We start from the raw sequence: 12,143 nt of genomic DNA, 5'->3' as shown, positions 1-12,143 counted from the left end.
GGAGTGGAAAACAGAGACCGGGGATGAAGGTGACTCGGGGCTGAGGACAGGATGGTCTGGAGTCCAGTTTGGAGACAAATTCTAGAAAACAAGGCGATGCCATCATGAGGATGCTGCACACTCTCCAGGCCCAGCCCTTGAGCACGGGCCCCGCCCGCCCTGTCTGCGGGCCGACTCCGCGACGCCGACCGGCTCGCGCCTCCGCCCCCGAGAGCCCCGGCGGGCGGAGTTGCGGGTGAGGGGAGGGCTGGTTTCGGGGGCGGGGGTCCCGATGACGGCATCGGAGCGCGCCGCACTGGGGATGGAAGCCTGACTGCCTGGCTCGGGACGGCGCTCGCAGCCAGGCAGGTGAGTGTGGGCCCGAGAGCGGGTTAGGGGCGAGGACCGGGTGGGTGGAGGGAGGCGCGCGCTCCCTCCTCGCGCAGGCCTGGGCCTAGTGGCCCTGGGAGCCGGCACTCCTGGGAGACCTGACCCGGCATGAGGAGCCCGGCACCCTTGCTCCCCAGCCTCCTGGAAGCTCTTCCTTGGACTGGCCGGCGCCCTCTTCCCGACATCTGGGGGCTGAGGCCGGCATCCCGGGCCTGCATGGAGGGGCGAGCGCCAAGGCTGCGAGAGTCGGGTCCCGATTTGTAATCACTTCTTCCAACTTTCCTGGAGCTCCGTCCCGCGCCCGCCGCCTCCAGCCCCGGCTGCCCTATCCCGGCTCCGAATAGCGCCTGCGGGGTTGTCAGAGCACCTTCGGAGCGGGAGCGCTGTGCGGAGAGCAGGGGCGCGCGGAAGCCGGGACTGCACCGGGCTCGGAACGCTCACGCGGAGGGGTGCGCGAAGGCCCACTCGGTATTGCGAGGCAGGGTTTACCGCTGTGTGCCCAGGGTCGGGAGCCCAACAGGGGCTGGGTGATTGAATTAACGAAAGGTTACTGTGCTGAGAGAGAGGTTAAAGGGTAAAGAATGAAGTGCCGGGGTGGCGGTGGGGGTGAGGAACGCGGTAGGAGGAGGGAGGGCAGGGAAAGTTCCCTGGATGAAGATTATCCATCACTATCTGTTGGGCAGCGTGGGACCTTGTGTTGGGCGCTGGTGATAAAGTGCAAAGTGGACCCAGAGGGTCCCTGCCTTCCAGCTCCTGGTCTGGGAGGTCGGGGAGAGAAGCGGGTAGTAACCTGCAGTTGGAGTGGTCACGGGCGGGTGGAACAGCACTGGGGGTTGTGTGCGTGTCGTGGCGGGGTTACAGAGGAGGGGAGCTTCCGTGGCTCCCTGAATTAGAAGGTGGCTGCAGCCTCAGCCGGGAGGGATGAGGAGGCTTGGGTAACACCTAGCCGTTGCAGGCAGAGAGAGGAGGCGAGGAAAGGCCTGGGGTGTGGGAAGTGAGTAGTCCAGGGAGGCAGGGCCTGATTTAAGGCTTGTCTTTTTTTTTTTTTTTTTCCTTAATATTTTGAATCCCAGGCCGGGCGCGGTGGCTCACGCCTGGAATCCCAGCACTTTGGGAGGCCGAGGCGGGCAGATCACGAGGTCAGGGGATCGAGACCATCCTGGCTAACACGGTGAAACCCTGTCTCTATGAAAAATACAAAAAATTAGCCGGGCGTGGTGGCGGGCGCCTGTAGTCCCAGCTACTTGGGAGGCTGAGGCAGGAGAATGGTGTGAACCCAGGAGGCGGAGCTTGCAGTGAGCCGAGATCGGGCCACTGCAGTCCAGCCTGGGCAACAGAGCAAGACTCCGTCTCAAATTAAAAACAAAACAAAACAAAAACAAAAACAAAAATATTTTGAATACCAAGGGCAGTGGAGAGCCTTTTCTTGGGGGAGTTGGGGTTAGGCAGGGAGTGAAATAATTGCATTTGCATTTTGAGAGATGCCTCTGAGGTGCAGTGGCTGATGCCTGTAGTCACTGCACTTTGGAAGGATCCCTTGAGCCCAGGAGTTCAAGACCAGCCTGGGCAACATAGCTAGACTGTCTCTACAAAATAATAATAATAATAATAATAATAATAATAATAATAATAATAATAATAAAATTAGCCAGGTACATGTCTGTGGTCCCAGCTACTCTGAAGGCTGAGGTGGGAGGATCACTTGAACCTGGGAAGCCTTGGCTACAGTAAGCAGTGGTCATGCCACTGTACTCCAGTCTGGGTGAAAGAGAGAGACCCTGTCTCAAGAAGAAAAAGAAAGATGTCCCTGGTTGCCTTGCGGGAGGGGACAGGGAGACTGATGCCAGGGGGAAGGCTGCTCAAAGTCATCCTGGCACGATGTCAGTGGCCAGGACCAGGGCTTTAGCAACAGAATGGGAAGCAGCAGGTGAACTTGAGAGATATTTAGGAGATGGAATTGGCAGGATTTGGTGGTGAGAGCTTGGTCTTGAAGGATCTGTTGACTTTTTTGAAGAAGGTGGGGCAGGGGATGTGAGTAACTTGACACAGAGACTGTGGTAAACCCAGTGGGTGTTAGGGACAGGAGTTCCCTGGTGTGGTGTGGTGCTGTGTGTGTGCGTTCTTCTAGGAGATGGGGCCATAGGGGCCATAGGGAAGAGTGCAGCTGAAACACTGGAGTTCAGGAGTTAGGGCCTCATTTCACCAGTGCCGGAAGCCATGACATGTTCCTGTGGGGGACTATATATGTCATGGCCCTTGCAATTTTTGAGCACCAGGTTGGACATGGGGATATTCTGAACTTTGACCACCCTCCCCCAATCCCTCCAAGGTCAGGAGCTGCAGGATCTGGCTCGAGTCCCCTGCAGGGTGAGTCCAGCTCCTGGAGTACAAGTGCTGATGGCCAGGGCTTCTCTCTCTCTCCACAGGGCCCAGAGCAGTCCTCCCTCGGCATGGGGCTGGAGGCTCAGAGGCTGCCAGGGGCTGAAGAGGCCCCAGTGCGGGTTGCCCTGCGAGTTCGACCACTGCTGCCCAAGGAGCTGCTGCACGGGCATCAGAGCTGCCTGCAGGTGGAGCCAGGGCTTGGCCGCGTCACCCTGGGCCGTGACCGACACTTTGGCTTCCACGTGGTGCTGGCCGAGGATGCCGGGCAGGAGGCCGTGTACCAGGCCTGCGTTCAGCCCCTCCTTGAGGCCTTCTTCGAGGGCTTCAATGCCACTGTCTTTGCCTATGGTCAGACGGGCTCAGGGAAGACATACACCATGGGGGAGGCCAGTGTGGGTGAGTGACCCTGTTCGTGGCCCTGTGCCCACTTTAAGGAGCCTTAGTTCCTTCCTGGATTTCTGCCCCGTCCTCTTGCTGCCTGTTCTGTGGAAGGTGGGGATGCTGGGGGAGGAAGAGTCGATTTCCTAGACAGGGATCTGTGGCCCAGGCTGGGACCAGCCATGTCTGTGGGCTAGGCAGGGCAGGAAGGAAGGGTCATTGGAGGTGAGTGGCCTTCTCGCCTCCATAGAGATGGCGCCATGCTGCCTGGCTCTGGGGACCTCAGCAGAGGAAGGGCACGGGAAGGTGGCGTGTCTCTAGAGGTTGTCAGGCTGGCTAGGGGAGGTCAGGAATCTGTGTTCTAGCTGGAGCAGTTGGGAATGGGGGCCGTGTGTCCTGGAAGAGGCTGCTTTGGATACTGCACAGCAGGGCTGCAAGGTGCTTCAGCCAGGCTCTGGAGCAGTTTCGAGAAAGATCCTTTGGGCCAACTGAAGGAAGTGTCCCCTTTTAAGTAACACAAGCTGTTTTGTGTCGGGTTACTGCCTTGCTCTGCTCCCTTCACTATAACAGAATACCATAGACTGGGTGGCTCCTCAAGAGAAATTTATTCCTCACAGTTCTGGAGGCTGGGAAGTTTAAGGTGAAGGCACCAGCAGATTGAAGGGCCTTCTTCCTTACAGACAGTCACCGTCTCTCTCTAAACTCACATGGTAGAACAAAGAAGGGGTCTCTCTCAGCTCTCTATTATAAGGGAACTAATCCCATTTATGAGGGCTCCCCCCATCCACTTCCCAAAGCCCTCACTTCCATCATATTGGGGGTGAGGATTTCTACATGTGAATTTTGGGGAGCATAAACAAATTCAGACCATAGCAGTTACAGAAACATACTTTGTTGTAAAAAAAATTAGGAAAATACAGCAAAACACATGCATGAAATGAAATGTACTTGATAATTGCTTTTCAGAAATCCCCTGCCCTGTTAGCCTTCCAGTTTCTTTCCCTGGGAAAATTATTTTACTTTTCAAAAATGGGATTATATTATATACATTCTTTTGTGTCCTGTTTGATTTTCTTAATAATGTATCATTGGCCAGGCACAGTGGCTCACGCCTGTAATCCCAGCACTTTGGGAGGCAGAGGCGGGCGGATCACCTGAGGTCAGGAGTTCGAGACCAGCCTAGCCAACATGGCAAAACCCCATCTCTACTAAAAATACAAAAACTGAGCCGGGCATGGTGGCTCACATCTGTAATCCCAGCACTTTGGGAGGCCGAGGTGGGTGGATCATGAGGTCAGGAGATCGAGACCATCCTGGCCAACATGGTGAAACCCTGTCTCTACTAAAATACAAAAAATTAGCTGGGCGTGGTGGTGCATGCCTGTAGTCCCAGCTACTTGGGAGGCTGAGGCAGGGGAATCGCTTGAACCTGGGAGGCAGAGGTTGCAGTGAGCCAAGATCTGGCCACCGCACTCCAGCCTGGTGACAGAGCAAGACTCCGTCTCAAAAACAAACAAACAAAAAACTGGCCAAGCATGGTGGTGGGGGTCTATAATCCCAGCTACTCAGGAGGCTGAGGCAGGAGGATTGCTTGAACCCAGGAGGCAGAAGTTGCAGTGAGCCAAGATTGCTTCACTGCATTCCAGCCTGGGCAACAGCGAGACGCCATTTCAAAAACACAACAACAACAAAAAATGTATCATGAACATTTCTCTGTATCATTAAGTATTCTTCAATCTAACTTTTTAGGCCAGGCACAGGGGCTCACACATGTAATCCCATCACTTTGGGAGGCTGAGCTGGGAGGACTGCTTGGGCATAGGAGTTGGGAGACCAGCCTGGGCAACACAGCAAGACCCTGTCTCTACCAAAAAAAAAAAAAAAATCTAACTTTTTAATGGCTACCTGGCATTCCATTGTGAATATAAAATAGTTGGTTAGGTGCGGTGGCTCATGCCTGTAATCCCAGCACTTTGGGAGGCTGAGGCCGGCGGATCACGAGGTCAGGAGTTTGAGACCAGCCTGGCCAACATGGTGAAACACTGTCTCTACTAAAAATACAAAAATTAGCTGGGCATGGTGGCAGACGCCTATAATCCCAGCTACTCAGGAGGCTGAGGCAGGAGAAGCGCTTGAAACCGGAAGGTGGAGGTTGCAGTGGGCCAAGATCACACCACTGCCCTCCAGCTTGGGCAACAAGAGCAAAACTCCGTCTCAAAAAAAAAAAGTTGATTTGGCCAGATCTCCTATTGTATCTTCGGATGGACACTTAGGATGTTTGCATTTTTTGAAGTCATGAGGAAGAGTGCTGCTCTGAAGTTCCTCTGATTATTTCCTTGGGATAAATTTAGGAGGCCCTTTAGATAACTGAGCATGGATTAGGAGTAATCAAGATAAGGTTATTTGATAATCTGTTGAGGATGCAGTGAAGGGGATGCTTACAGCATGAAAGGGGTTGATTGAATCAGGAGAGGTTGCTTCCAACTCTTAAATTTTATAATTCTGCCTGACCACGCTGGAGCATGGCCTAGCTCAGGCCACCTGTCCCATCCTGGCCTCGGCCACTGCCTTCTCCATCCTAGAGCACCATCCTCCAGCTCTGGCAGGGGCCTATGAGCTTGCGGGCCTGGGGGCCATGGGCCGTGTCCAGCTGAAGTGGCAGGAGGCCCTGCGGTGTCTCCCCAGCCTCCCTCCTTGAGGATGAGCAGGGCATTGTCCCGAGGGCCATGGCCGAGGCCTTCAAGCTCATCGATGAGAACGACCTGCTTGACTGTCTGGTACATGTGTCCTACCTGGAAGTGTACAAGGAGGAGTTCCGAGACCTGCTCGAGGTGGGCACTGCCAGCCGTGACATCCAGCTCCGGGAAGATGAGCGCGGGAATGTTGGTGAGGAACTCCGGGGTCCTCCACTGACGGAGAGGGGCTTAGGGGGACTTCACCTGCTTGGAGTGGGGTGCTTACCTGTCTGGGAATGGCAACTCCTCATGGAAAACCCAAGCCCTGGGAGGTTTTGCTTTAGCTTCTTGCCTCCACTGAGTTCAGTACATGCTTCTATACCCAGAGTGAGAGGCACTGAGGTGGGCCAGTGGGAAGCCGGAGCCCCTTAAGCCCGAACTAGGAAGGGCAGTACCCCGTGGGCATGGGGAGGGAGCAGTGGGTCAGGAAGGGCAGGTTTGGGGCTAGTTCTGCTCTGCCTGCCCTCCTGGCTGGTCAGTCTGGCGGCCCCTGCCCTGGGGCTCACGGCCTTCTGTGCCCGCAGTGCTGTGCGGGGTGAAGGAGGTGGACGTGGAGGGCCTGGATGAGGTGCTGAGCCTCCTGGAGATGGGCAACGCGGCGCGGCACACGGGAGCCACGCACCTCAACCACCTGTCTAGCCGCTCACACACGGTCTTCACCGTGACCCTGGAGCAGCGGGGGCGCGCCCCCAGCCGCCTGCCCCGCCCCGCCCCGGGCCAGCTGCTCATCTCCAAGTTCCACTTCGTGGACCTGGCGGGCTCAGAGAGGGTGCTCAAGACGGGCAGCACCGGCGAGCGGCTCAAGGAGAGCATCCAGATCAACAGCAGCCTCCTGGCGCTGGGCAACGTCATCAGCGCCCTGGGGGACCCTCAGCGCCGGGGCAGCCACATCCCCTACCGCGACTCCAAGATCACCCGGTGAGCTGCCCCCTGGCTCCTGTGTGGCCTGGGGGCCGGGGAGGCGGGGAGTGTCCAGCGGGGGTGGAAGCCCAGGCACTCCGAGGTCTCCAGCCCACGGGGAACCGCGCCAGGAGCCGGTCCCGGGTCTGGCCCGCTGGCCCTGGGCCTGGAGCGTCGGCGCCCCTGAGAGCCTCCCCCTCGCGCCCTCAGGATCCTCAAAGACTCGCTGGGCGGGAACGCCAAGACGGTGATGATCGCCTGCGTCAGCCCTTCCTCCTCCGACTTCGACGAGACCCTCAACACCCTCAACTACGCCAGCCGCGCCCAGAACATCCGCAACCGCGCCACGGTCAACTGGCGGCCCGAGGCCGAGCGGCCACCCGAAGAGGCGGCGAGCGGCGTGCGGGGTCCGCCACGGCACCGCTCCGAGACCCGCATCATCCACCGCGGCCGGCGCGCCCCGGGCCCAGCCACCGCCTCCGCGGCGGCCGCCATGCGCCTGGGCGCCGATTGCGCGCGCTACCGGGCCTGCACCGACGCCGCCTACAGCCTCCTGCGCGAGCTGCAGGCCGAGCCCGGGTTGCCCGGCGCCGCCGCCCGCAAGGTGCGCGACTGGCTGTGCGCCGTCGAGGGCGAGCGCAGCGCCCTGAGCTCCGCCTCCGGGCCTGACAGCGGCATCGAGAGCGCCTTCGTCGAGGACCAGGCGGCACAGGGGGCCAGCGGGCGAAAGGTGACCAAGGGACAGGTTGTTGTGGACAGTGGGGAATGGTGGAGAGGAAGGAAGAGGGTCTTCAGACAGCAGCTGCTCCCCTGCCTCCTGCCCATTAGCAGGGCACATTAGGGATTCGGTCACTTCTGCTGATTACCGTGGTCACTTCCTTAACTTCACCGAGCCTCAGGTCTCCAGCTGTAAAATAGGGATAACCGTAGGACTTACCCCATCTCTTAGTGGGGATGTTGTAAGGGCTGAGGGTGTCACATGTGCCTAGCATGCCGGTGAAGACGCAGTAAATTGTTCCTAATAATAGTGGTGATATTATTAATACAAATACGATGGATAATTACAAGAGATCCCAAATGGCTTGCAGAGGGCACCCAGGCCAGCTGGGGTCTGGGGTGCCCTCCCACCAGTGGGTCTGGAGTTCCCACTGCAGGCAGGGCTTGGAAGAGTAGGTAGAAAGCAGGGCTAGACAAGAAGAGGCCAGGTGTCCAGCTCGCCCTGTCAACCCCAGCCCCTGAAGCCCCTCTCCCTGCCCTATAGGAGGATGAGGGGGCGCAGCAGCTGCTGACCCTGCAGAACCAGGTGGCGCGGCTGGAGGAGGAGAACCGAGACTTTCTGGCTGCGCTGGAGGACGCCATGGAGCAGTACAAACTGCAGGTGCGGCGCCCGCTTCACAGTGTGGGGAAGGCTTCCCAGAGGAGGATGAAGGGAAGGCAGAGTTGAGTTTCTCAGGATAGGAGGGAGTTAGGGTAGGGTACTGCGGGGTAGGGGTGTAGAGTCAGGAGGTGCCCATGAGCGAAAGTGTGGAGGTGAGCATCACAACAGCGCAGGTGGGTGTGCAGGACCGCCAGGCAGGGCAGCTTTGCTGGGTGGTGTGAGCTTGGACGGGAGAGGGGACTGGAGGGGCAGCAGCGGGGGACCTTGGAGCCGGGCGTCACCAGGTCGGCATTGCTCCTGGCGCCCTCTGGTGGCGGCGGTTGGAGGTGGCGGTCTGGCCGGATAGGAGTGAGATGGGATCTGCGGGGTGAGTTTGAGTCTGAACTCCTACAGAGTTGTTGGGGTCGGGAGAGGAGGAGAGGAGTATTTGACACTCCTCAGTTTCAGCCCAGAGACGGTGGAGTGGCCTCAGACCTGTTCCTCAGTTTCCTACACTCCTGCCTGTCGGGGCATTCATGCCCCCTCGGCACCTGGACCCTGTCTTGCAGAGCGACCGGCTGCGTGAGCAGCAGGAGGAGATGGTGGAACTGCGGCTGCGGTTAGAGCTGGTGCGGCCAGGCTGGGGGGGCCCGCGGCTCCTGAATGGCCTGCCTCCCGGGTCCTTTGTGCCTCGACCTCATACAGCCCCCCTGGGGGGTGCCCACGCCCATGTGCTGGGCATGGTGCCCCCTGCCTGCCTCCCTGGAGATGAAGTTGGCTCTGAGCAGAGGGGAGAGGTGAGAAGAGGGCGAGGCTGGGTGTCTGTGGGCCCTGCTGGACTGGTCAAGCTCGGGACAGGGGAAGGGGGCACTGGGGCACGTGTCCCCCACTCATGCTTTCATGGGACTGGCTGTGAGATGCGAGAGGCTGCTTTCAGCTGTCCCCAGAAGAAGAGCCAAGATTTGAATGACTCTGGGCCTCTCAGAAGGGTGTGGTGCCATCGGGCATCCCTGGGGTAGCTGAAGATCGCTTGGAATGCGGAGGTTACAGAGGGGGTTCTGGCTTCCGGCATCGGGTGGAAACCTTGCACACTTCTGCAGACGGAGAGCTCATCACCTTTCAGACCACCCCCTCTGTCTTTGGATGGCTCTCTTTGCAAGTTCACTTTTCCACGTGGGGAACCTTGTTTGGACAAAGGTTACTCCTGCCTGAAAGTTCTGGGTCCTCTGGGGCTTTTAGGCCTGGGTCATCTCAGCTCTCAAAGCTGGGGGTTGGCAGAAGTCTCATGTTCACCCATCACTCTGGCAGGGAATTGTTGGTGAGATAGGACTTGGGTGCAGATGACCTGTACACAAGGTAGAAAGGGCAGATTGTCACCTGAGGAGTACCAGGTATCATGGGAGCCAAAGCAGGCGGGAGGGGAGGGGAGGGAGGAAGCTCTCACCCCAGCTTGAGATTCAGCAGGCTGCCAGAGGGGTCATTTGAGCTGGATCATGAAGGTAAGGCAGGGCTTGAGGAGGCAGAGATATGAGGAGGGCAGGCAAGGTGGGGTATACCGCAGGGACGATGACTTGGGATGGGAAATGGCTCACTCCGCTAGCAGGTGACAAATGGCAGGGAGGCTGGAGCTGAGTTGCTGACTGAGGTGAACAGGCTGGGAAGTGGCTCTTCAGCTGCTTCAGAGGAGGAAGAGGAGGAGGAGGAGCCGCCCAGGCGGACCTTACACCTGCGCAGGTGAGTGGGACCCACTGCCCCCACCTGACAAGGGCCTGCTCAGGGCCCAGGGCTAGGCAGGCTGGGGATCCCACCGTCTCCTCTCCTGACAGCAGTGGGGAAGCCCCTGGGTCTCCTAGGATGCCCTCATGTTGCCCTGGCCAGCCCTTGGGGGAGAGCTGTGGGGCTCTGAGCCGAAAGGTCTCACCGGAGCGAGTGTGATACAGGGTGGGCCCAGGCCTCCTGACTTCAGCCTCCAGGGTGGCCCTCTATGCCCCCAGCTGCCCTGTACCTCCTAAAACTCTGCCCCTGGACTCCTGATTCTGCCAGACTCACATCCTGGGTTTATATTGACCCTGGGAGGTGGAAGACCCGGTGGCCTCTCTTCTTCCCTCCAGGCCTGGGGGTGGCTAGGCTGGGGCAGGGGCTGGGGAGGAGCATGGCCTCCTGCTTCTGTCCTCCAGAAATGGGATCAGCAACTGCAGTCAGAGGGCGGGGGCCCGCCCAGGGAGTCTGCCAGAGAGGAAGGGCCCAGAGCTTTGCCTTGAAGAGTTGGATGCGGCCATTCCAGGGTCCAGAGGTAAGCTGGGTGGGATGCAGAGAGGGCCTCCTCCCCATTGCCCCTCCACGGTCCTGGGCCAGCCACCTTGGGACAGTTCCACCCACCATCCCTGGCAGCCCCTGCTCTCCACTCCTCTGTCTCCCCCACTGTCAGTTGGGGCAGCAACCTTGACAGGCTGCCTGTTGCAGCAGTTGGTGGGAGCAAGGCCCGGGTTCAGGCCCGCCAGGTCCCCCCTGCCACGGCCTCAGAGTGGCGGCTGGCCCAGGCCCAGCAGAAGATCCGGGAGCTGGCTATCAACATCCGCATGAAGGAGGAGCTCATTGGCGAGCTGGTCCGCACAGGTGAGAGGTGGGCATCAGGTGGGCCTCTCACCCGAGGGGGACTTCTCATCATTACTTCTGCACTGTTCTAGAGGGATTTCAACAATGAGGTGGTTAGGAGCAGGGGCCGGATGGCCTAGGTTTGATACTCAGCCCAGCCTCTTCCAGCTGTGTGACCCTGAGCAAGTAGCATAAACTCTCCGTGCCTCAGTTTTTTCATCTCTAAAATGGGGATAGTCGTTATACCTACTGAATAGGGGTGTTGTGAGGGTGAAGTGAGTTAATTCAGGTGAAGTGCTTAGAATAGCTCTTAGTAAGCAGTACTTCTTTTTTCTTCTTTTTCTTTTTTTGAGACAGAGTTTCACTCGTCGCCCAGGCTGGAGTGCAGTGGCGTGATCTTGGCTCACTGCAACCTCTGCCTCCCGGGTTCAAGCGATTCTCCTGCCTCAGCCTCCTGAGTAGCTGGGATTACAGGTGCCCACCACCACACCCACCTTATATATATATATATATATTTTTTGTATTTTTAGTTGAGATGGGGTTTCACCACGTTGGCCAGGCTGGTGTTGAACTCCTGACCTCAGGTGATCCACCCGCCTCAGTCTCCACAAGTGCTGGGATTACAGGCGTGAGCCACTACGCCCAGCACTTCTCCTTACTTATCAAGTGCCTGCAATGTTTAAGCCATTGTGCTGGGCAAAGTATCTCTCAGTCCTGCGGAGTGTCATGGAGTGTCATGGAGGACTGAGTGTCTCCAAACTGTGTTATGCCTATGACTGGTGATATGAGTGAAGGAGGGGACAGGGGGTAGTTTTAGGTGGTGGCCAGTGGAGCGTTTTTATTTTAATAGTTAATGAATTTGTTACCAAATTAATCATAAATATTTTCAACCAGACATGAGACGAGTACCGTGGGTCCCATATACCCATCCTCCAGACTTAGTAGTTACCAAGAGTTTTCCACAGTTGTTTTACCTCCTCTCCCTTTTTTCTTTGCTGAATATTTTGAAGGACATGCCAGACTTCATGTCCTTTCTTCCCGACACCTCCCAGTGTGCTGCTTTAAAAATAGGAACTTTTTTTTTTTTACTTAACTGTAATACCATCAGCACACCTAATGAAACTAATGTCCTCTTTTTTTTTTTTTTTTTTTTTCTGAGACGGAGTCTCACTCTGTCGCCAAGCTGGAGTGCAGTGGCACGATGTTGGCTCACTGCAACCTCTACCTCCCGAGCTCAAGTGATTCTCCTGCTTCAGCCTCCCGAGTAGCTGGGACTACAGGCATGTGCCAACACAACCAGCTAATTTTTGTATTTTTAGTAGAGACGGGGTTTCACCATGTTGGCCAGGATGGTCTCGATCTCTTGACCTCGTGATCCGCTCACCTCAGCCTCCCAAAGTACTGGGATTAGAGGTGTGAGCCACCGC

The 12,143-nt window shown here is 57.4% G+C and overlaps 1 protein-coding gene across 20 annotated transcripts in view; it reads left to right on the top strand.

Moving 5' to 3' along the window:
• Positions 1 to 12,143, top strand: part of KIF7 (kinesin family member 7) — a 46,843-nt gene continuing 34,700 nt past the window's right edge. For 4 of the 20 annotated variants that reach the window (XM_063698825.1, XM_055363081.2, XM_055363074.2 and 1 more), the window contains exons 1-10: positions 1 to 348; positions 2,796 to 3,147; positions 5,815 to 6,015; positions 6,389 to 6,782; positions 6,975 to 7,494; positions 8,026 to 8,142; positions 8,691 to 8,918; positions 9,722 to 9,855; positions 10,299 to 10,414; positions 10,585 to 10,737. In XM_063698825.1, coding sequence (XP_063554895.1) covers positions 2,820 to 3,147; positions 5,815 to 6,015; positions 6,389 to 6,782; positions 6,975 to 7,494; positions 8,026 to 8,142; positions 8,691 to 8,918; positions 9,722 to 9,855; positions 10,299 to 10,414; positions 10,585 to 10,737 — 2,191 coding nt within the window. In that variant the 5' untranslated portion in view covers positions 1 to 348; positions 2,796 to 2,819. The remainder of the gene's footprint in view (positions 349 to 2,795; positions 3,148 to 5,814; positions 6,016 to 6,388; positions 6,783 to 6,974; positions 7,495 to 8,025; positions 8,143 to 8,690; positions 8,919 to 9,721; positions 9,856 to 10,298; positions 10,415 to 10,584; positions 10,738 to 12,143) is intronic. The other 16 variants (XM_063698834.1, XM_063698829.1, XM_063698830.1 and 13 more) reach the window with 9 other exon arrangements.

Source organism: Gorilla gorilla, chromosome 16 (genome assembly GCF_029281585.2).
Source record: "Gorilla gorilla gorilla isolate KB3781 chromosome 16, NHGRI_mGorGor1-v2.1_pri, whole genome shotgun sequence".
NCBI classification, from domain to species: Eukaryota; Metazoa; Chordata; class Mammalia; order Primates; family Hominidae; genus Gorilla; species Gorilla gorilla.
The sequence above is the reverse complement of the archived record's forward strand: the minus strand, read 5'-3'. Positions and strand labels throughout refer to the sequence as shown.